The sequence below is a fragment of the Pocillopora verrucosa genome, chromosome 14 (assembly GCF_036669915.1).
Source record: "Pocillopora verrucosa isolate sample1 chromosome 14, ASM3666991v2, whole genome shotgun sequence".
NCBI lineage: Eukaryota > Metazoa > Cnidaria > Anthozoa > Scleractinia > Pocilloporidae > Pocillopora > Pocillopora verrucosa.
The window spans coordinates 11,786,116-11,808,736 of record NC_089325.1 but is presented as its reverse complement, the minus strand read 5'-3'; the positions used below and the strand labels follow the sequence as shown (position 1 = coordinate 11,808,736).

The 22,621-nt window shown below is 38.9% G+C and overlaps 2 protein-coding genes across 2 annotated transcripts; one reads left to right on the top strand and one right to left on the bottom strand.

The window, feature by feature from the left end:
- The first annotated feature begins 860 nt into the window (after positions 1-860).
- Positions 861-16,735, top strand: LOC131789705 (sushi, von Willebrand factor type A, EGF and pentraxin domain-containing protein 1). The gene is made up of 19 exons (XM_059106878.2): positions 861-991; positions 2,745-2,874; positions 3,641-3,743; positions 4,401-4,485; positions 5,255-5,302; positions 6,037-6,174; positions 6,527-6,655; positions 7,221-7,352; positions 8,027-8,224; positions 8,853-9,044; positions 9,920-10,159; positions 10,404-10,637; positions 11,192-11,383; positions 12,852-12,941; positions 13,595-13,753; positions 14,866-15,030; positions 15,485-15,613; positions 16,281-16,496; positions 16,614-16,735. The coding sequence occupies exons 1-18, from the start codon at positions 931-933 to the stop codon at positions 16,484-16,486; spliced, it is 2,631 nt and encodes an 876-aa protein (XP_058962861.2). The 5' UTR covers positions 861-930; the 3' UTR covers positions 16,487-16,496; positions 16,614-16,735.
- Positions 16,736-16,892: 157 nt separating this feature from the next.
- LOC131789643 (ankyrin repeat and SAM domain-containing protein 1A-like) lies at positions 16,893-20,923 on the bottom strand. Its single transcript, XM_059106797.2, has 5 exons — positions 20,740-20,923; positions 19,025-19,195; positions 18,223-18,298; positions 17,678-17,957; positions 16,893-17,237 (listed from the first exon to the last, which is right to left on the bottom strand). The coding sequence occupies exons 1-5, from the start codon at positions 20,921-20,923 to the stop codon at positions 17,118-17,120; spliced, it is 831 nt and encodes a 276-aa protein (XP_058962780.2). The 3' UTR covers positions 16,893-17,117.
- Between the last annotated feature and the right edge of the window lie 1,698 nt (positions 20,924-22,621).

Genomic DNA, 22,621 nt, shown 5'->3' with positions numbered 1-22,621 from the left:
ACATGCATTTAACAAATTATACTATGATGTCTATCAAATCAGGGCTTTCAGACAGCTTTTTAAGTTCTTGTCTAGTAAAGTTCATGTATAATTAGGTTTATTTACATTATTTACCAAAGGCCTTGGTGCACTCGGTAATTTTCTCGCAGAACCTGACACACCGTTTTGTTGTGACGCCGGTGGTTTGACAAATCACTTTTTTGAAACACTCCCTGGATTGGTGGACAGCTTTCATGCACGAAGTAGAATTTAAAATTCGTTCCTTGCATCTTAAGTGAGAGCTCCGTCGAATTTATATGAGATAAGTTGAAGTATTTGGCAAGAGAGCCTTGAAACAGAGTTGTGCAGAGAAGAAAGAGAAATGCGAAGGACGCTAAGGTTGATTTTTATTAAGTGCTAATTAGCGAGTCAACTCCAGGAAAGAGATATCAAAAATATATTTTTTTGCATACTGTACGAGCTCAAAATCGTTTGCTGCTTATCAGGCCTCCTATGATAATCGCAATAAAGAAGAAGTAACGAAGAAAAGGAACATTGTTCATATTTCAGTTTCAAACGAATACGAATCACTCAGTTATATTTTATTATAAGGAAAAATTTCCAAATCGAAAAAAAATGTTCGCAGTGCTGTTTACTGAGCTGCAAGGAGGTCAAACACAGCCTGGGTTACTCATACAGTAATAAAGCGAATTCATTATTTGTGGGAATAATTAGGCCATAGTGCGTGACGTTGAGTACGGAAATAAGATTTGTTTTTCACAGCTGTAAAAGCAAGAATTCGTGGCCATGACAACATGATTGACATGGCTTACCCAGCTGGGAATAAAATCAAGGTTTGGATGGTTTGAAGTTTATTATCGGCCTAATCAAGATAACATATCATGAAACTTTAGATGATTCTATAACGGAAGAATTTATCAAAGCGAAAAAATGCTTGTGTTACTGTTTTCTACTCTCTTATTTTACGGAGCTACTGTTTCTGAAGGAAAACGTGAGTTGAAAATTTTTTATTCTAATTACAAGATATTTAACTTGAATAACGAGTATCAGTCAACAGAAAAGTTGATGCTCTCCCATTAAATTAAAATGATTAGTTTTGGAAAACGACCAATAGGTTTTCTAATGTAAAAAATTAACTTAAAATAACTGGCGGAAGTTTGTTAAAAGATTAAAAAGCTTTCACTTCTTGGCAGTTACCGCGAGGGTCTTATGTCGTGAACTCTATTTCATCGAGTGCGTTTCTAACAAAAAGATGAAAGCATATCTCATAGACCATCCACTTTTTTCTTCAGAATGACCGACGTTCATGACTTTAATTCAAAAACTTGTCTTGTTTAAGAGCTAAATTGTATTTATGTCGAGAACGGAGAAGTTACAATGGAATTAAGAAGCAGCCAGTTTTAGAAGGATTGTTTTCTTCACCTCCGTTAAATAATCTTACTTCAGCATGCGAAAAACTTAGTCGTTTACATTGTGTAGAAAATTATTGTCTCGAAAAACTGCTTCTTTTTTGGCGACAGTGGATCGTTCATGAACGAGATAGTATTTTCCTCACCACCTGACAAAGAACAGACATGGAACAGCCAAACTCTGATTTTTGATACGAGAAAAACCCGTTCGTGGAAAGCGTTAAGTGTTGCAATAAAATTACAATATCTTTGTCGGGAATTGATTTTGAAAGCTCGGCTCGTTCGACAAATTCAAACTTTTAAGGCTCTACTGTCTAGTGTTCGGCAGTTGTGAATTCGCCGAGGTTCCACGTAATCAAAATTCGATTCAAGTGGGAAAATTTTTGTTGAATATTTTCGGATCGTATTGCATATGGTGATAGAAGAAGGCAGATAGCGGTGTTATTTCCTGTGTTCCAAATTCCGTCCTTTGATAGCAATTTGATCAAGAATCTACCGTTTTCGTCTAACTCACCCACAGAAAATTGTACCTTGAGCTCTCCCAATTGTTATTCCCTTTCCGATTAGGTGTACCCATTTCTCACCCAAAGAACTACACTATTCGTCTTTTTAGAAGAGAAATCATATGGATTTTTTTTTTCATTAACGCCCTGGGTATGCCAAAATCCTCATAGCTACCTTTTTAACTCGATCGGCTAAAATATTTTGTTTATTAGAGAAGTTTAAAATGTTATCACACAGAATTTTCGTTTAATCCTAAAATTTCCCGGTTGTTTTCAAGAGAACGACCTCCGAGTAGTAATGATTAATGCCCTTTTAAACTTCTTGTGGAGGGTTTTGAGAAAGTAATAATTAGGGATAATGCAATTGGAAATTTAATTTTTTAGGGGATATCTACCCGATGAATTGAAAAGCCAAAATTACAATGAAACGTCCGAAACCGATTGACATAATTTTAACATTTTAAGCTCCAGTGCAACGAAATGTGATTTATTGCAAATAAGATACCTTAAGCTGTTGCGTAATTTTTAAGTTATTTAGGTCTATATCAGAGCCTCGCAAGTAAGCTGCAATTTAAGAAATTAAAGAGAAGAAGACCATGATAACTTGGGCTTCGATGTCAGGGATTCGAACCCGTGAAACGTGCCTCCAAGATGAGGGCGGAAGTATTGTAAAGATAAATGGGTTCTTCGTTTCCGGAGAGGGAATCCAATGAAATTTAAAGTTATGTACCGAGTAAAATTGCTGCGCGACGTCTTTCTGTAAAGTAGCTAATCTTTCCCTCAGATCTTTTTTATTATCCAATATTTTTATTAATTGAATGATTCTTTTCAGTTTACAAGTTGGTAGTTAAAACCGCGGACGAAACATTTGCCGGCACCGATGCCACAATTCGCATCCGAATGCAAGGCTCAAAAGACGGAAAGATAGAAAGAGAAATAAAAGGGAGCTTTGAACGGGATAAGTAATGATGATGAAAATTATTAACATTATTATGATAATGATGATAGCAACGACAACGAAGACAATGATGATAGCGGTGTCAATGGCAACCTAAGAAGTTGATGATTATATGACTACAAGAAGTTGACGATGAAGTTGATGATGATGGTCGATCATATAATGATCGATCAAATAAACTATGCTGCAAAATCTGAGCATTATGATTTTTAGTGTCCTCTCTGAAAACAAGGCATCGTGCCGAAAATTAAGCTCAATAATTTTCATGATGCTCAATTTAATTATGCAAAAGAAAAATAGCCTTTAAAAGCCGCTAAACCCCTTTTCTGACATTTCTACCACCAACGAGTAAACCTTGCTAAGAATAAAAGGCTAAAGGAGGCTTGAACACAACATTTAGGTAAATCATATTGCTAAAGTGCAGGCAAGGAAAGCAGGCTTACTGTTGACATTATTTAGGATAAAGAATTTATCGCTCGTTGAACTGTGACATCAAATGAATGTTTAAGAAGTTTAGTCGTTATGTCGGCATTACGCTCGATGCTCTGACTTTAGCGTTGTACCAAAATGTGTGCCAGCATGATTTATCTGACCTTAATTTTAATTGCTTAGTTCGAACTTTACAACAGTAAAATCTACCATGCATGTGGAGAACAATCTTTCATGCATGTAAACTGCTTTGCATCTAAAAAATTTGTTTCATCATGAATTTTGTCGTTTTGATAAGATTTTGAGTATAAGTTGCATTATTTCTCTTCCACGACGTATAGAACTGACAACATTGATGTAGACGACTACGACATTGGAAATGTCACAGGAATGGACATTAAACGTGATGGCAGTGGGTTTGGGCCAGATTGGAAACTTGACAAGGTAAATTGCTCATAAAACCGAGGATATAAAAACTACTTGTAGCGTATTTACTGAAACTTGGAGGCCAACAGGTGACCAAAACCAATCCGAAAACAGAGTTGAAACTGGAAACAGACTCCATTTTTTAAAATCCAACCAAGCAAGTATAGGGCACAAAAAAGGTGACATCTCAAGTTGATCTTTGACTGTTGATATTTTCACTTTTTCATTGTGTTAGTTTTATGTCAAATGTTGGTATTTTAGTATTTTCGCGTGCTTGAAGACCGCAAGAGTGTAACTTTAAAAACTCATATTCCCCATTGTGTCCTAAGCTGTTTAAGAAAATAATTAACGAGAAAGGGAGTTTCGCCATTCGATCTATTTCGGCCAAGTACATATATAAAAGGCTTGAATTGTCCCATAGCTTTTTTTAGGCGGCCTGTTTCAGCAGATGTACTGCAGAACAAAAATTTTCATTTGTAGAAAATATCATCTCTCTTTTATGTATAACAAGTGAAATTGTGGAAATAAAGTCTGAAAAACTTCCTTCAATAGTCTTCACGACCACAAGTGCTTGAGTTGTATATGTAATTGTGATATTAAAATCACTATTAGTTAACATGATGTGATATCCTCCTGGGTCATAGGAAATTCATTGTATCGTTTCTACCTTTCTAGATCACCATCCATGTCGCTGGCGCCGTAGACAGCATCTTCAATCATAACGCCTGGGTCCCCAAAAACAAGTGGGTTAAATTAACCCGTAAGTAACTGTACTCACCCTGTGCGTTGCTGAGATATATGTTTTACGCGAATATTGATCAACCAAGAGAATTCTTCGCATGAGTAAGATTCGCAGCACAAATTTGGCTATTTTTTCATGCTTCTGGGATAAAAAATAATTCGGGTAAGTCTTTTTAGCCCTGCGATTTGGGGTTAAGAGTCAAGAGGGTAAGACTACGCATGCTTAAGAGTTTGTGGGAAATATCTGGAAATATCAGCCTTGGACATTTAAAAAAGAGCATGCTTTGTAAAAATGCCGACAAGGATGGGTCATTTTAAAATTGATGGGGAGAGGAGTTTTCAAAAACTGCAAAATGACTCCTCTGATTTCTTTTTCTAGATGTTAGTTTTAAGGTTCAGCGACTTTTTGGGAACAAATGTTTGCAATACGAAAAAATAGAAATTTCTGGTGAGAGCTAAAGTTTTCAGGAATTTCTTATTAAGGTAGCGGAACATTGACAAAAAATATAACGGAATATCGTCAAATTTTCGACTTATTAATTAATCAAGAAGAGGGAATATTTCTTCAGAATTTTTTCTTGTACGGAAGCTAAAACTCGCAATATTACGGTAAGCACCCGCACGATTTTCGTGCCAAGAGGAAAGACTCAAGACTGGTGTTTTAAACCCGTACACTGCACGTCAAAGAACTCGTTAAGGATTTTCTTGGTCTTTCGTCTTCTGTGAGTTATACTGTTTCTTAATGAGTTAATTTCCTTCATTGTTGCTTAGTCTGAATTGTCTTTCAGTCTCTTGTCCAAGTGGATTTCGCATAAATGCAAAGGGTTACTGCGATGGTGAGTTGCTATTGTGTTATATTGATTTGGTCATTGATCTAATCTTTTTTTAGCTGGGTTCCCTGTTCGCCAGTTTTTCCCGCCTTTTAGATCACACAACCTCCGTGACTCGGAATGTTCTGTGTAATGTCGGTCGTTTGGCTGTTTTGTTATTGATACTTACATTGTTAATTGCATGCTATGGCACCGCATATTCAATTAAAGTAACGAAGTCTGCTACTATAAAGTTGGAGAAATTTACATCATTTACATTGGTTCGTTGGTCTTTACACAACTATTGTTTTATGCGTCGGCGTTCGTACATTACAACATGAGCGGTCGTGTACGTTGAGACACATGGAAAATAAAACCTCACTGTAAAGTATTTTATTGAACTTCAACCTTTAATCAAGCCAATAAAAACTGTTCATTTTCTAGAATATGGTGAATTGAGACAATTATGGATTGACTAAGTTGATTGTGTCAGTGCCCTTGGTACTTTTTCAAATCATTTATAAAGTTCTAAGACGTTTTCGCACAGGAGGAAAAATTCCCTGCAAATCAGAGCAATCCAGAAATGGATGTATGTTAGGGCGTGGTAGGGGAGGTTTGGATGGGGCTGTGCCACTGAAACAAGGTCCTTTTTGCTGCTCTTCTTTAAAATCGAGTAGAATCTAGGCATTCTTAGTCAGCCCTTAAGAAGAAGCAGATTTGGAGCTGATTCAATAACACATTTTGATTCGTATTGGTTTCAGTCTTGGATGTGGATGAATGCAAACAAAATCCCCCCATTTGTGTACCCCCGGCCGAGTGTCATAACACCGTGGGCTCATACTACTGCCAGTGTCCACGTGGTTACGTCAAAAAAGCAAATTCAAACACTGAGTGTGAAGGTATTGCGAAAAATGTCTGGATCTTATATTGAGTTTTCATAACTATTGCCATAGCTGTTATTATCATGCTTCATCGTACAAAACAATTATCTAACCTCTCGGAAATTCTCTTTAAATGTGCGAAAAATGCGACTACGGCACTGCTATTATTTTTTTGAAAAGGACTCAGTCATCTAGCCAATACAAGCAGAGCCACATTGCATAGCTCTAACTATCTCAAATAAATATTAATCTGAGTCAAGTATACCATTTGGTGAAGGTCTCGATTGTGTAAACTGTTATGTACCGTAAATAGACGGAATAAAGAGAAATGAACCCACCTCTCCCCTAATTGTGCTTCTCTATTCATTAGATGTGAATGAGTGCAATCAAGGTCAACCGTGTGATCCGGTGACGTCAAAATCTTGTGAGAATCTTCCTGGTGATTACAAGTGCATTTGCAAGGATGGTTACCAGAACTCAAATCCCAAGAAATGCATAAGTAAGAATCCCCTTGACAATCGGCTTGAAATTTTGATGAAGTCATTTTCTAGTGAGCGCAAAAATGCATGTTAAAATACACCTTGGTAATTGATCAGGGAAAATTGCCGAGCATCCTAAGTCTAAATTCACCCATGGTGCATTGACATTTGCTAGTTAACAATTATTGTTCCACCACACCGCCATAGGGCAATGAACCAAATGTAATTTTCATCTGATTGTACGAAACTAGTTTCCAGCAAAAAAAAATTGAAATTACTTCGCTTTATTGAAACGCCCTTCCTGGACAAAACAAAATATAATCATAGACTATAGCGCGCTCTATTTCGTTCGCTTTGAAAACGTTTTCTCAGTGCAAGTATTTCTTCAATGTAACTAGGTGCGAATAAACTTCTTGGAAAATAAATATTGGGGCAAAATGCGATATAACTTTAATTACAGAAGATTTGTCTCGGTCGTGAAAAAGAACTTTAAATTTGTCGACTTTCTTACTCGTTTCTTTTTTGTTTTTTTCTTTGTCTTTTTTTTTTTTTTTAATCATTATCCCTTTCTTTTATTTTTTCCAGACATAAATGAGTGTTCTTTGGGTACAGACACTTGCGACAAGTCTATCTCAACCTGTCACGACGTCGGTGGAACCTATTTTTGTGTCTGTAAGGAAGGTTACACTCAAGGAGCCAATAACAGGATTTGTCAACGTAAGCTAACTTCAATGACTTCTCGTTGAAGCTGATCAATAACATCACGGAAAAAAATTTACTTATCAGATGTCACGAACCAGACTTAGAATGCTCAACTGCGAGAGAACTCTTCAGTTGACATTGATGATGACTTCCGCTAAGGTTGTTGAAACGTTCGTCTCTGTTTCCATCAACAATCCTTCTCAGGGCTTTTCTCACCTGGACGATGAGACCACATTATCAAACATTCTATTAGATGTTTAAGAGCAAAACAGAAATGCACATTTGATGAGGAATGTTGAAACAAGCAGTTTTAAGTCCATTTGAAATTGTACATAGTATACAAGAAATATGGGTTGCCGCAACTTAACTTGCAGATTTTACGTTACGGCATTTTTATGTTTACTGTCTCCGATGCAACGAGCGGCGCTTATACGAGGGCGGCTATTTTAAGTACTTAAGTCTGTGACTTTTTGCTCAACCTGATTCCAGTTCACATCCATAAAACGGATTACGCTAGTCAAATATGGCCGCAGTCTCGTTCACAATCTCTTTCGTATCCGCTTCTGTAGAATCTGAACGCGGGAGATCTGGAAGCAACTTTGTTAACCAACAACAGTATTTCCCGCTAAAGAGCCACATCCCCCTTTCTTTCAAAGCTAAGTGGTTCTTTCTTTTTCGTCCAAAACTAGCCGTCAAATGTGGTGCCCTCAGCGTACCCTCCAGAAGCAATGTGACACCACCAAGATGCACTCAACTGGATTCTAATGTCTTTGGTGATAAATGCGTGATGACGTGCAAAGACGGTTACGTCATGGATGACATCCAACACGGAACTCTTACCTGTAGCAAATCTGGCAGGTGGGAGGGAAACATGGGCACGTGCAACCGTAAGTATAGGAAATCTTGTGCTTCTTGATACATTCAGTCAACTGCCTTTCTATTCACTACTTTTCAAAATTGGGCTCTATTTAAGTGAGAAAGAGGGCTGAAATTTTTCCGATGTAAATGCTGCATCTCGGTTACCGAGATGGAATTTTGGATATCGCTGAGGCTCACTGCTCATCTCGCAAACTAAGGCGATTTTTTTCCGGAATGAACGGGAGAAAAAAAAACGTAGTACCATCAATCGAGGATCCCCATGGGGTTAGCTTCGAGTCGCAACATGGCAAAGAAAAAATCAACCGTTTGGCGCAAAAATTGACAAATTTTAACCGTTAGACGTGAAAAAAATTTAACCGTATTTTCTTATTACCTCAACGGAAAGAAATGAACCGTTAGCTGTACAATTGCAAAATTCTACTCCTTTACATTCCTCCATTGAGGCCTTCCTAATCGGGCAAGCCAACATGAGGGGGCTGGGAACTAACTTACCTTTCTCATTTATTTTGCCTCGTTTCGATTTACGCAAAAGTTAAAAAGTCTACACAGTTGGAGTGGAAGTGTTTAGTGGTTGGTAAAAAATTGGTCGTGTGTGGAAAAAAAATACAACTAAATTTTGTATCTGTGTTTTGACAGCTGTTCAGTGTCCTGCCTTGCCAGCCATTGCAAATGGAAATATATACCCCTCAACATGCACAACTACTGGCGTAAGTTACACACATTTGTGTACGTACAGTTGTAGAAGCGGTTATCAGCTCTCAGGGTTGGGGAGCAGACAATGCCTAAAGGACAAGACCTGGAGTGGAGTGGCACCGACTTGTATTCTAAGTAAACAATAACAATTTCAATTTTCGTGTTGTGTATTACTCTGTTTTCTTTGTTAGTCTGTTTTGTTTTCTTACATTTAGGAAAAAAGCAATCGAATATGCGTAAACTCGGACATTCTTTTCGACTTCATCTTTAACTTTCTACTTTTGCAATGAAAGAGGAAACAAAAAAGTATTTTAAGGTGGCTATCACTTTCTCTATTCATTTTTCCATGCAAATTTAAGGAAAACAAAAAGAAGAACATTGTTTCTTATCTGCTTTTAATACTAATACTTAATGACAAAGAAAGGAATTCTTCAATAAACTGGACTTAGTTTTGAACTTAAAGTAAAGGAAATTTCAACTTGGAACTTATCTAATGAACGGTCTTACTTGTGTTTTATCTTAATCAACATCATGCTTGTTTTCTTTGCCGTCGTTTGTTTTGCTATTATTGTCGTTGTCATCAATAACAATATCAATATTTTTATCATTACCGGCTATCTTTATCGTCATTGTTATCGTTATCATTATCGTTATCGTTATCGTTATCATTATCGTTATCTTTATCGTCATTGTTATCATTATCGTTATCATTACCATTATCATAATAAATATCGTTATCGTCATCGCTCATCACCATTATCATCCTCGTCATCGTCATCGTCATCGTCATTTTCATCGTCACCGTAATTGTCAGTCACTGTAATTGTCATTCTCATAATAACCGTTAGTTTTGTGGTAAGTGGATATGTGGAAAAACACGCGGAAATATCAGCAAGTGTGAAATGTTAACTTCATGTCACTGACAAGAAGCTGAGTGGTGAGTTATAACAAATTTTGCTTGGCTAGCCACAACAAATTACCATACGATAGTGTGTTGATTTTGTTTTCAGTTGTAAGCAAGCCTTGGATCGAATGTCCAGATAACATAAGACAAGTTTTAGCCCCAGGAAAAGATAAAGCTGATGTTAGCGCTGTGTGGAAGTTGCCCGTTTCGAACGTGCAGGAAATGAAAATCAACCCGCCTGAAATCTCCAAAGATTACCTCTTCCCTCCAGGGATGACAAAAGTCGATTGGACAGTGTCCAACTCAGCAGGAACCGCTAGCTGTTCTATGTATGTTACTATCAGTGGTAAGTGACTTAGTGAACGCATCCTCTGCTTACAAAATGATGAGGCAGCGTCACAGCGGTGGAACAGCTTTATAGATGTCACGCCATACCCGCGTGAAGCTTAAAACAAAGTTTCCTAATCTTAATATGTTTAAAGATCTCGCTTATGCATAAAAGTAACTTTAGAATGGGTGTAAAGATCCAATAGAATACAAATTTGCCACAGCCAAAACCCGAAGAATGTGACGACAATTTTTTTTTTCAGATGAAGAGCCTCCCAAGGTCGTGAGCTGTCCCAGCGATATCTATCAAATTTCCGACACACCCAAGGCTGTTTCTTGGATTGAGCCGACCTTCAGTGACAACGTCGGAGTTACAAATGTGGAGAACCAATACAAAAGTGGCGATGTTTTCCAGTTTGTTCCAACTAAAGTTGAATACAGAGCGTTCGATGCAGCAGGAAAAAGCGCAAAATGCGAGTTTACCGTGACACTCAAACGTAAGTTCTGCCTGATTTGTTCTGAATTTTTTTTAGGGACGACCTGAATAATGAGGAAGGTCACGAAGTTCTGTTCTTGGGAAAGAAATTTTACCATTTCACATGGAAACTAACCTAACCGTTCATTAATATGTATCTCTCCCTCAACCGCACAAATGTTGTTGTAGCTCGAGCTGCACGGAAGAGGCTAATCCTGAAGGAGAGATAGGACAGCTACGAAAGGTTCCTATTTTTCTTCCTGTACCGTGCACGTAATATTCGCGCAGAAATAATGAAAAACCTAATCGTACTAAATAGAAAGCCCGAAGGTGCGTTCAAAAATTATCGAAGATGGGAAAACGTAGGCTCCTTTCTCAAGAGTTTATAAAGGGAAATGAAAGCTATAGCATAAGTTACACGTAGAGCGTCCGAGTTCGACTGAATGATTATATATGAAAGTCATGTACGTGAATTCCAGATCAATCGACTGTCAAAGTTTTTTGTTAATCATGAGCCAAATCACTAAGCGGTCTCTTGCAATGAAAAGTACCATAACAACATATTTAAATCTCTAGGACCGTCTTGCCACGACCCTGATGGCCCTGTTGGTGGCACCAAATCATGTAACAAGGTCAGCAGTGCATCTTCATTCTGCACCGTTCAGTGCCCCAGTGGAAGTAATCTGTACAAGCCACCACCTAACGTTTATTTTTGGCAATGCAAAAATGGAGTCTGGAGTCCTTCTAACACAATTCCGGATTGTGTCGGTAAGACAAGTATTCGATGTTTTTCTTTTATTTGTTGCTAACGAGAGTAGGTAGCGGACGACAAAGAAAACGAAAACGAGGATGAGGAAGAGGAGGAGGAAAAAAAAAAAACAGAGTTTGGAGGACAAGGAAAATGATGGTGACGAGGAGGGGATGGAGGAGGAAGAGGTCGAGGACAGAAGGAGGAGGACGAGGACGAGAGGGAGGACGGGGATGAGGAGGGGAAGGAGGAGGAGGACAGAAAAATGACGAAGACGAGATCGAGAACGACGAGAAGGAAGACGGGGACCAGGAGGAGGAGGAGGACGAAGACGAGATCGAGAAAGACGAGGAGGAAGACAAAGACGAGGACGAGATCGAGAACGACAAGAAGGAAGACGGGGACCAAGAGAAGGAGGAGGAGGAGGAGGAGGAGGAGGAGGACGACGACGACGACGAGGACGACGAGATCAAGAACGACGAGAAGGAGGAGGAGGACAAGGACGAGATCGAGAACCACGAGAAGGAAGATGGGGAGAGGAGGAAGAGGAAGAGGAGGATAAGGACGAGATCGAGAGCGACGAGGAGGAAGAGGGAGAGGAGGACAAGGACGAGATCGAGAACGACGAGAAGGAAGATGGGGACGAGGACGAGGAGGAGGACAAGGACGAGATCCAGAACGACGAGGAGGATGAGGGAGACAGGTAAATAAAGAGGATAAGGAGGAGATCGAGGGAGAGGAAGAGGAGGACACAACATGGGCGATGACAGAATGAGGAGGACAGGGACAGAGTAAAAATGAGGATGAAGACGAGGATAAGAGCGATGACAAGGACAGAACGAGGAGGAGGAGGACGGGGGAAAGGGGAAAAGACGTGGATTAGGACAAGTACGAGAACGACGACAGAACGAGAAGGAGGGAGACAGAATAAGGACTATGACATGGAAAGAGCGACGAGGACGAGGAGGAGGGCGGAAACAGGGAAAGGAAGAGTAGAGAACGAGGAGAAGGAGCACAAAGCGAGGAGGGGGAGGAAGACAGTACTCCCAAATGAGAACGAAAACTAGTTTAACAGGGTCCTTGAGACCTGGAATCGCTTGTCTGTAGACATTAACTTCGAAGCAAAGAGCGGCAAGAAGATCAGTTTTTCTTTAATGATATAAAGTGCACTACAAGTAGAAAAAATCCATTGCTTCGCTGTTTTTCTTCTTATTTAATTATTTGGGCAAGTAGTCTGTCATTTATTTGGGTTCAATATTGCTTTTTCTTTTTTTTCTTTGATGTCCAGTTAGATTATCAATTAAACTATAATAAATACATAAAAATACACAAAATTAAATAAGAAAAATGTAAGTGGAAAGCTTGAGGTAAGACAAAAGTCAACTATGTCGGAAGTTTTGCGCAGTAGTGGTGGGAGGGAAGTAAATTTTCTGCGCATTATCAAAATTTAATGTCAGAATTCTACTAAGTCAGACATACTATTTGCAGTGTCCTCCAAAAAAGACCCGAACACGACGTGCGAAGAAGGTCGAATCGAAATGACAGTAATCGTCTTTTTTAAACAGGAATTGCATTGTGGTGAGTTTACAAAAGTGATTTGGCTTACAGTTGCGTGAAAAGCTTTCTGTGGATGAGATTGGGTATGAAAACATCTTACTCCAACCCAGGTTGACTATTTACATGATTAGGCTTTCAATTATTTTAAAGGATATAGAGTACTTTTGAATGGGAATTTTTAAGATAAAAACATTCCATGATACTCATGGTTCCAATTTAGGTTTTTATTTTATTTTTCAAAAATCGATGTCTATTTTCGATCGAAGGGCAGACAGAAGTGAAGTGTAAATTGCGGTCACTTTTTCAAATTGCTTTTGATTCCTACGAAGGGTTAGAGCCATTGACAGAAGAAGGGATGATGTTACTAAAAACTAATAAAACTTAGAGGACTAGAACACAGTTTTTGCAAAGAGGTGTAGTTGCTTGACAAAAAGCGCCCACAGATTTAATAAACAATGAGCCGTACTTTTGGAAAAGGGTCACGAGATAATGTGGGTAGAATGGTAAAGAAAATGATTAATAGGAAGGAAAGCCATTTCAATACGAGCTCAGAAGTGAGACTTTATAGTCATTCAAGGTTTGACTTCAAGGCATTGAAAACAGTGTACCGGAGGTTATATAGATTTGGTTTGATAGTTCAAGCTATCTCTTCCTTTTTTAAAACCTTTCTACAGGTAAGTGTCCTGCTGGCATGTACCAATCCTCGAATACTGATTGCAGTCCATGTCCCGCTGGAACTTACAATGACCAGCAAGGACAAACACAGTGCACGCTTAAGTGTCCCGCGGGTACTTCCTCGTTACCGGGAGCAAGTTCCGCTGTTGAATGCCGAAGTGAGTTGTTTTAGTTGTACATATAGGCATTTAATACGCATGCGCCAAGAATAACAGAATATGAGAAAAAAAATAGTTTGCTTTCTGTATTTATAAAAGTCACGTTGTGATATTTTGAGTTAGCAAAGGTAATAGACAACAAAGACACCAAAGAGGTAGGAACATACAGAAAAAGGACTGAGGATTGGTAGTTTCAACGTTTTTAGTTACATTTTTACGATCTATTTTTCTGACATAGCTGAATGAAGTTTGCCCATGTCACGAATTCATTTGTGAGCTCGGGGCAATAGTATATATTAATTAGAAAAGTTAAGAACTTTACGACCCTTCATCCAGTCAAACCACTATTTAGCTCGCCTAAACTAATAACTGTGGCAAACGAGCGCCTAGCACTCATATCGACATACATGCAGTGCAACCTGTACAAACTGCATTTTCGGGGTCGAAATAGAAGAGCTTGCGGCTGAGTTTTGATAAGTCTGCAAGGATAGAGCTATGGCGCACAAAGACCCTTCTCAGCCCCTCTTATAGAACGGCCTGTAATGAAAGTTTTAAGATAAACCCTTGTACTTACGTACTGATCCTGGGAAAAAAAAACCGCGCCGCTCTTCAATTTCCCCAAGAGTGTGCCATTTTAGTACAATGTTGTTATGGTTCCGTACGTGGTCCCACGTGTGCAGTTCCCCCGCTCCCCTACCCTCCACGGCCTCATTTCAATAACATACTAAGATATTTAAAATGCAAAGTAACGTGGACAATTTCTACCTTACAATCTCCTTGACAAAATGCAATCCCACCCTTTCTCGGATAGTATGCAACTGGTTAGCAATTTCAAAAGAAGGTATCATTACATTTCAATCTGACTTGTACAACCGAACAAGAATATTTTCTTCCCTTAAAGATCTTTTAATCGGGAGAAATATGAGATATGATATGATTTAAGCATTTAACTGGCCTTTGTGTGTTGTGAAGTCCATAGAGCGATCGGCCAATAAAATGCGATAAAAAATAAGTTTTACGATGGGTCTAGTTACCAACAACGTTGATTATCAACCAAGGAATTTGAGGCCTGATGTGACGCTTATATACACCAAATGTTTATTTCGTTCTAGACTTATGTCCCCCTGGAAGGTTCTCCTCTGATGGCCTGGGACCGAATTGTCTGGATTGTCCACGTGACACATATCAGGACAAACCTCAGCAGACAGATTGTATCGCGTGTCCGAACGGAGCCAGCACTGTCGCAGCAGGCTCAAGTTCGCTTAATGATTGTGGAGGTTTGTTTATTTTTGCCTGCAAATGCCGTATTGTTCCTGGCCGGTAAGAAAAGTCAAGGTCGTACGGAGTACGTACGTACTCGCTGAATGATCGTGTATTTAAATTTCTGGGAGAGATACACACCCTTATAGAGAGATTTCATTCCTGGAGTAACAACTATGCCATGAAATGTAATCATTACTCTTTCATCCTTTTGCAAGTTTTACCAGCACAATCGTTTACCATGTTCCTGAACCCGCGACATCTCGAAGTTTTCTGATGCTAATCTGAGCTGGTGCTCCAGAGCGTGAGCTGAAAGTAGGTTGGGAATTCATAACCATGGACTGGACTACGGTTCTACGTAGTATTAAATTGACAGTCGCTCTTCATTTTGCAGTGTAAGATATCCCATGGTAAGGTATAACGCTCACGTTACTCTACTTGTCAGTGATCATATTTTGTTTTCGTCTGCAGCGAAACCAAAAGTCTCTTTGGCTCAGCAAGAGGTTACCATAGATGAAAAGGAAACCATTTCACTCGACTGTTTTGCACGCGAAAAGCCAACGCCCATATTCACATGGAAATTCTTGCGGGACATTCCTCGTAAGTAACAGATCTTGTTTTCTAGGATTTTGCGTCCGTTCTGAAGCAGAGGGACAGGGAAAAATCGGAGGATGCACTGACCGTTAGTTAACTGTTTTTGATATAAATAAGTTATCATTCGGATCTAATTCAGGCTTGATACGTTGATTGAAAGTTCAATCCTTGAACTTTCACAAGTTTGGTATTCGAATTTTTCGTCCCATTAGTATCGGGAGATTCTTTTGACCGTACTGTCTATTTGATTTTGGACCCTATAATTTTAGAAGCTCCCGGGAACTAATGTATGGAGGTTGTATTCAAACATCCAGAGAAGCATGCTGAGGGATGACATGTACTACGGTATATGCAACTGTAGAAATCCTGGTTACGCGCCCTGAAACGATCTCGTAACGGGGTTTGGTTGTGTTTATACTTAATGCTCTACCTCTCAATATTTTTTAAGGCTTTCTACTTTCCACCTTATTCTGAGAGAATTGAAAAAATCATTTTCGACTTTTCGCTGTTCCTCGTGAGTACTAAGTCGATAGCAGAAAGGTTACAATTGGCAAAAAAGGGAGGCGCTCATAAATGAATTATAAACATAGAAAATGTAAGTTAGGGCAAATAGGCTTGATAAAGAAATCCTCAATTTCAAAAGATTTAAAAATAGTTTTTTTTTTATTTTCAGCGGCATTCCTTGGGAAGATGTCGCAAGGAAGCTTGAAAGATGCTGATGGAACTGTCATTGGTTCACGTCTGACAATTACAGGAGCCACAGTCGAAAACACAGGGTCCTACGAGTGTACCGCCACTAACACCCATGGCACTGATATGGGACTGTCGAAACTCACTGTTAAAGCAGTTATTAATAGTAACGAAGGCTCTGGTGCTTAGATGATTTAAGGCAAGTTTTTTTTTTTTTCTGAAACGTTCATTCCATGTCGAAGAAGCCCTGCAAACTTTGGCGCGACTTTACTTTCTGTGTTCACTTCATGTTCTAATTCTGTCATTTTAATCATAGATCCAGAAGATTAATTCTGCAGTTCTTGGAGGTGGAGGATCCCATAAAAGGCGTAGAAGTAAAAAGAATTCGAAAATGTTTAATTACAGAAATAAAAACAATCTATAATCAAATTGTTACAAGGGTCCTCTCATTGGTGGTTGTGCACAGGGTGGGGTGGGTGGGTAAGTGGGAGGGGTAGTAGTCATCACACTCTCTTTGGGACTCTACAGATCTCATTTTCGAAGTCGAGGCACCAGACTTGCAAGAAAATAAGTATATTTCAAGTCTATACGAACGTATGAAAGACACTGACAACAGTAAATAATAAGTACTATACTACAGCTATGTCAGTTTTAAAACATCGCAGGAATTCACGTTCCATGAGCCTCATTTATAGTCATACAACTATATTTTGGAAGCATGCTAGACTGTCTTAATAACAGATGTAAGGTAAAAAAAAACTTTTTCAAAGCCTAAGAATATAAAGAGATGGAAAGCTAAATGACAAGAGTGCTGAACCCTTTATGATTTGATGCCAAACTCGTCAGCTTTGGAGAGCCACAAATGTTTTTCTCCATCGATGCGATGACGGAATTCCCAGAGCACTGGAGTTCCCAAAGTGCTAACATTGTCTGGAAGTACCTGAAAATAACCACACCAGAAAATTTTCCATAAATGGGGAAACGTATTACTAGGAGAAAGAAGGAACTCTTTGATACTCTAACCCCAAAGTACCGCGAAAACAGACTTTGGGATAAGGGAGCGAGAGAGATCAACTGAGGTGATCATATTTCATACGAAACGCACGTCCTACATTCTGCCAGGATTAAAAATGTCGACAGAGTCAAGGGACGAGAAAGAAGAAAGAAAACATAACACATACGAACCTAGTGATCTCTCATTTCATCATAGAATTTCTAGAAGCTTAGTGGTAGAGCATCGGAGAGCAGGTTTTGTGTTTTATTCTTCTCTACGAAATCAACTTTTTTCTTTGTCTCAGACCCGTGAAAAGACGTGTAACATGTTTATCAATAGTTAAATTTAGTTTAAGTCCCTCAGCTAAACGAACACTCATCTTTTACCTCGACGTTCAGCATTTTCCCGCCAATTCCAAGACAGGCGCTGTATAAAGGCTTTTCCTGTATCTGTCCTCCTGGTACTTCCTGCTTTGCACAACCCTTAACAGGCAGCTGCAATTCCTTGATGATGTCGTCATCTAGTGTGACAATGTCACTTCCAGAATCCACCATAAACTTCACCCTCCGGTGTGGGACAGCAGCAGCGCCTTCATTCGGGTTATCCCGCTTATCTTGCGGATCACGGGCAAAAATGTCAGCTGTGAGACAAAGAAATTTACCGAACCTGTAAGGGAAGTTAAGATACCTACTCGTAACCCACACGGCATGAGGACGAAGTTTCTTCCGCCCGTTTTTTTTTTTCTCTCTTTTTTTCCCTTCTCTCGATCTGATCTGTTTTCGTTTCCTTCCCCCGTTAACTGGAGCTCCTACCGGGGCAAAATATCAATACGTTGACGCTCCAAATCACAGATAAAAAAGACCACTTTCCAGGGGGTACTCTAAGAGATAAACTTCTCACGTTATATAAGCTCTGTACGTGCTCTACTAACCTTCCACCCCTCAACTGCTCATGCTCTTCCCAGGCTCCCTCTGCCATTACTGTTCCGTAACCCAGCAGGCTCTGAGCTGAAAAGAATCTGCCATAAGTTTTAAGTAGACCAGACCTGTATTCACATTTTGGTTACCACAAACTTCAACTTTATAATTGTGATAGCTAATAACTTTTGCAGGCTGTAGAGGGATTCTCTTCTGGCGGCTATAGAAAAGAGTTTTTCAAATGAGTAAACACTCGATTGCAAAATCGTTGACACCTTAGAAGCATGAATCATGAACGATGAGACCCTGAGGCTACATGGGAAATCTTCACGCATTTAAGTTATCAGCTCTTTACTTTTTGGAGGAAAATCTTTGTTTATGAGAATTCTTTTCTTTCAGGAAAATCGTTTATCACGTGCAACCAACTGAGCAACTGTTGTGGTTATCATGTACACACGTGAGTGTACCCATAAGGCCATTTGATCTCACCATTCACTGCTTACGCTTTTAGGTGTCAACGCTTTTTCAATCGAGTGCACATCGGTGGATACATGACGGTGTATGTTTTCACACTAAGATCTGTTTCTCATTCTCATTACTGTCTGCCACACAAGTCTTATCGCTTCAGTTGGGAGAATTTGGTATCGGATCAACTTATACCTCCCCAAATTGATATATTTCTTTGTTACATCACCTATTGTCTGCTGGACATTGCATCGTTATTGTTAGAAGAAATTATGTCCTGGTCACTCATAGGAGCTAAACCTGTTAACATTTTAAAATTTCTTGAATCATTTTCTAAATAGTTGATATTACCTTCCCTAAAAACCCTCTTTTTGTGTCCTGGGAGGTTAAAATTTACGCCGTCCAGAGACCGCAGGCTCAGACCAGAGCATCGGGCCAAACTTGTCAATCCAGAGGCCTGGAACTGCTCATAATACTGACCAAGGCCCAGAGAGTCCAGCCAAATTTTCATAAGTCTCGCGTCTGAAAGAAAACATCTTATTTAATTTTTCAAATGATAGTTCTCTTTTTATCGCACCCCTTCCACTGCCGATATATGAGAGCTGATTCTTTTAGAATTTCATACCTTATCATTGCTCTCTGGAGCAGCGAATCTGGTATTGTTTACCAAGATCATATCACTAATTTGATGTTATCATTCATTCTCGCGACTATTTTGCTAAATATGGTATTAAATATGTACAGAGAAATTGTATATCAATCACTGCTGGTAGTGTTGAAGGAGCTATGCTACTGTCTTGGCTTCGATTTTCGTTGAAGAAAAAATGTTATCAAATTAGAAAAAAACAAAACATGCGGGACAAGGGATTGCAAAGAGTTCACCCTTAAACTCCCATGATCTGATTTTTAATTCTCCCTTCTCGCTTCTATACATTTTCACGACGCCCGATGATACCTGAATTTTTGTTGATTGGCGCCTGTCAACTCTATTGATCATTTTTGTAGCTATCAGAGTCTTGGCTGCTAAGTTAAGATGCCATGCTTTATTACAGAATTTCGATGGTTTTCCTTCAAAAACATATATTCTGTTGATTTGAAATTTGTTCCTTTAGATCCAACGAAACAGTCGTAAAGGACATCAGATTTTTGATGTAAAATAGAGGCACTTATCAAAAATAGTTTTCAAAGATGAAATAATTGGAAAACCAACATGCTGGCTATCATGAATTTGCTGCTCATTTCATTGTGTCGCATTGTGATAAAGTTGTACAAGGCTTGTTAGCTTTTTTTTTCTAACGATCCATTAGCAAAACGAAGGACTTTTGAATGTAGTAAAATCAATTGCATAAGTTATAACCTGTTTATATTGTTTTGACATTCGTGATGTCTCGATAAAAACCATTGTTCACCAACACGTGTTTTACGCCTCAGCGCGTCGCGAAATTTTCTTTCAGTTAATGAACGCCCTGTACTCGAATGAATATCGATCAGTTTATTTCTTAGTTAATCGCCAAGAGTTTTAAAAATTACAAATGCTCCATGGCGACCGAGTTTCATTAAGCACACTCGATGTATTCGTCTATAATTAATGAGTTTTTATCTCCCGGCTCGTGTTGAAACTTTTGCTTAAGTTATATCTTAAGCTCGTTGATCACGTGACTCGTCTCCTATTCATCCGCGAGTCAATATTTGCATGAAAGAAAAGGTACCACGCGCTTTTGAAAATACACTTAGCGGGCCAACTATTATCCCATTTTGCTTAAGTTTTCCAGTACTTGAAGGAAATAGGATACGAGAGAAACTAGAAAGAGACCTGGCACCTCACAACACTTTTCAGTGGGTTACTGCGTACTTCGGACCAATGAGGAATGTTATCGATGACAGCTTTCCTCCGTTTGTGTCTGTTCATTCATAAAGCCCTTTTTAAAGATTTATCTCTTTCTAGTTAAGAGTCTCTTTGTTTTTCTTAAGACAAAGTGTTGGGCATTTATCCTTTTTTTAATCGCCATTCCAGACTGACTTTACTCTTATTGGCCTTGATATTAACTGATAAGCAATTTAATTACCTTGATGGAGTGTTGTCTTAAACTTCTTCCTTGATTCGTCGTCAGGAATTACAGCAGCAAGATCTTCGTCATCCATACTCAAGATATCACTAAGTTGGTTAAATCCGTGACCCTCCAATTGAAGGCAAATCTCTCGCAGTCCGACTGACTCCAAATAATGCCTCATACTACCCTCCAAAGACATTTTTGCGATGAGAAACTAAGATTTTAGCTGTGCTGCGGATTGAAAAGCTTCCAATGACAACTGCCCTTGACAGCTCAATAAAACTATATCGTACTTGTGATAACAAGTTACTGTAGAAGTTAATTCTGTTCTGTTGTTTTCTAACCTCTTAGCAAATTAATGACACTCAGTTGTCAGCCGATCCACAGAAAACAATGTAGCTCAATTTTTTCATACTCGACCATGCAGAGGACGCTATCATATCGTTACCTAGCAATGCTTTAGTCTCAGTGAAGATGTTTTCTTTATCTATTTAACTATCAGAACCTCATAAATACTTTACACAAGGTGGGGAAAACTTGTGATTTTTTAACGTATATTTTGAAGGGAGGAGAGTGTATTCTCTGACTGGGTGAGTCAGACAGGGACATTTGTTGAGTGAATAAAACTTGCAAAAGCTTTGTCGACGGGCTCTTTCATAAATCTATTGAAAGCCGACCCACGTGTGCTGTCACGCGTATTATTTATTGTAGACACCAGCTGAGCAATTACAACCAGTAAACTCCTCCATTTGATGATGGAAGTGTAATACAAATTAATTAAGTATGCTGTAAAAAAATTCTCGCGGTCTCCTCGCCTACGTATCCATATATGAGGTAAAATTCATTCACAAACGCGAATCAAACTTGCCCAATCTTCCTACAAAGTTACGGTCAAAGTGATGTCACGCCCTGAAACATTTTTTGTAAAATTTTACGAGAGCGTCGATGGAAATGTATCCTTCACCCATCTATCTTTCACTCTCAATCTTTTCCATCTTTCACCCTAAGGTCGACTTCGTTTGAATCTATCTACCTCGGTGAAATAAGATTAAAACTCTTCTTCTTCTGCAGTTTGTTTTCAAGGAAGCAAACGCGACTTATCATTTCGTCCGACAATTAATTAATTCCATGTTAGAATAATGCCTAAACAAAAAAAATGATAACAAAAAAGAAGGAAAGAAATTATTTAAATGCAACAAGGCAATGAGAAAAGATCAGACAAGGTTCCTCTCCTGAAAGGAATTCCGAGGTAAAGCTATCATTTTGACAGAAGATTTGCCAAGTGATGTCACTTTTGCAGAAGAAATAATCTGCGGTAGAAAATTAAATACGTTCAATTAAATTACATTACAGTTGTATTTTACTTCTTTGACGTAATTGGACCCGAAAACTCTACTTCCTTGATGTGCATCAAGCGCTTTTCATTTCTTTGCCGCGAGCACTTTTCCTCCATGGCAGTCGATTTATTTGCACAAAAGATTCACACGTGGGTTAGCACGGAACACGTGTTACTTGCCTAAGCCAAAAGCGACTTTAGATGGCCTCTTTTAGCAAGAGTGCAAAATCCTAAAACACAATTTTGGGAAGCTTGACTGCTAGCGCTCGCAACAAACCCAGGGTTCATTTTGTTTCAGTAAAAATTGAGGAATTAATGAATACTCAAAAGCGTGATTTGCCAGTTCCAGGTGAAATCTAAATATTTAATGATCCTTCCTCTCAGTCAACCTTTCGAAACCTGTCTTCAACATATATTAACGACGAATGTCGCCATTTTAAATCTTGCTTAGCAACCTGGCCGCTCACTAGTGACATAAATATCTCATTTCCCTCCTTTTCGTCTCCTGGCGATCTTATTCGAAAATTAGGAGCCGCGTAAAAAAGGCATTCCCGATTGAAA

Coding starts and splice junctions, on each gene's coding strand:
- LOC131789705 (XM_059106878.2), top strand. CDS start 931: ATGCTTGTGTTACTGTTTTCTACTCTCTTATTTTACGGAGCTACTGTT. Junction 7,353..8,026: donor CAATAACAGGATTTGTCAAC/GTAAGCTAACTT, acceptor GTCCAAAACTAG/CCGTCAAATGTGGTGCCCTC. Junction 8,225..8,852: donor AAACATGGGCACGTGCAACC/GTAAGTATAGGA, acceptor GTGTTTTGACAG/CTGTTCAGTGTCCTGCCTTG.
- LOC131789643 (XM_059106797.2), bottom strand. CDS start 20,923: ATGTCTTTGGAGGGTAGTATGAGGCATTATTTGGAGTCAGTCGGACTG. Junction 17,958..18,222: donor GAGCAGTTGAGGGGTGGAAG/GTTAGTAGAGCA, acceptor CTTCCCTTACAG/GTTCGGTAAATTTCTTTGTC. Junction 17,238..17,677: donor GGAAAATGCTGAACGTCGAG/GTAAAAGATGAG, acceptor GGTTATTTTCAG/GTACTTCCAGACAATGTTAG.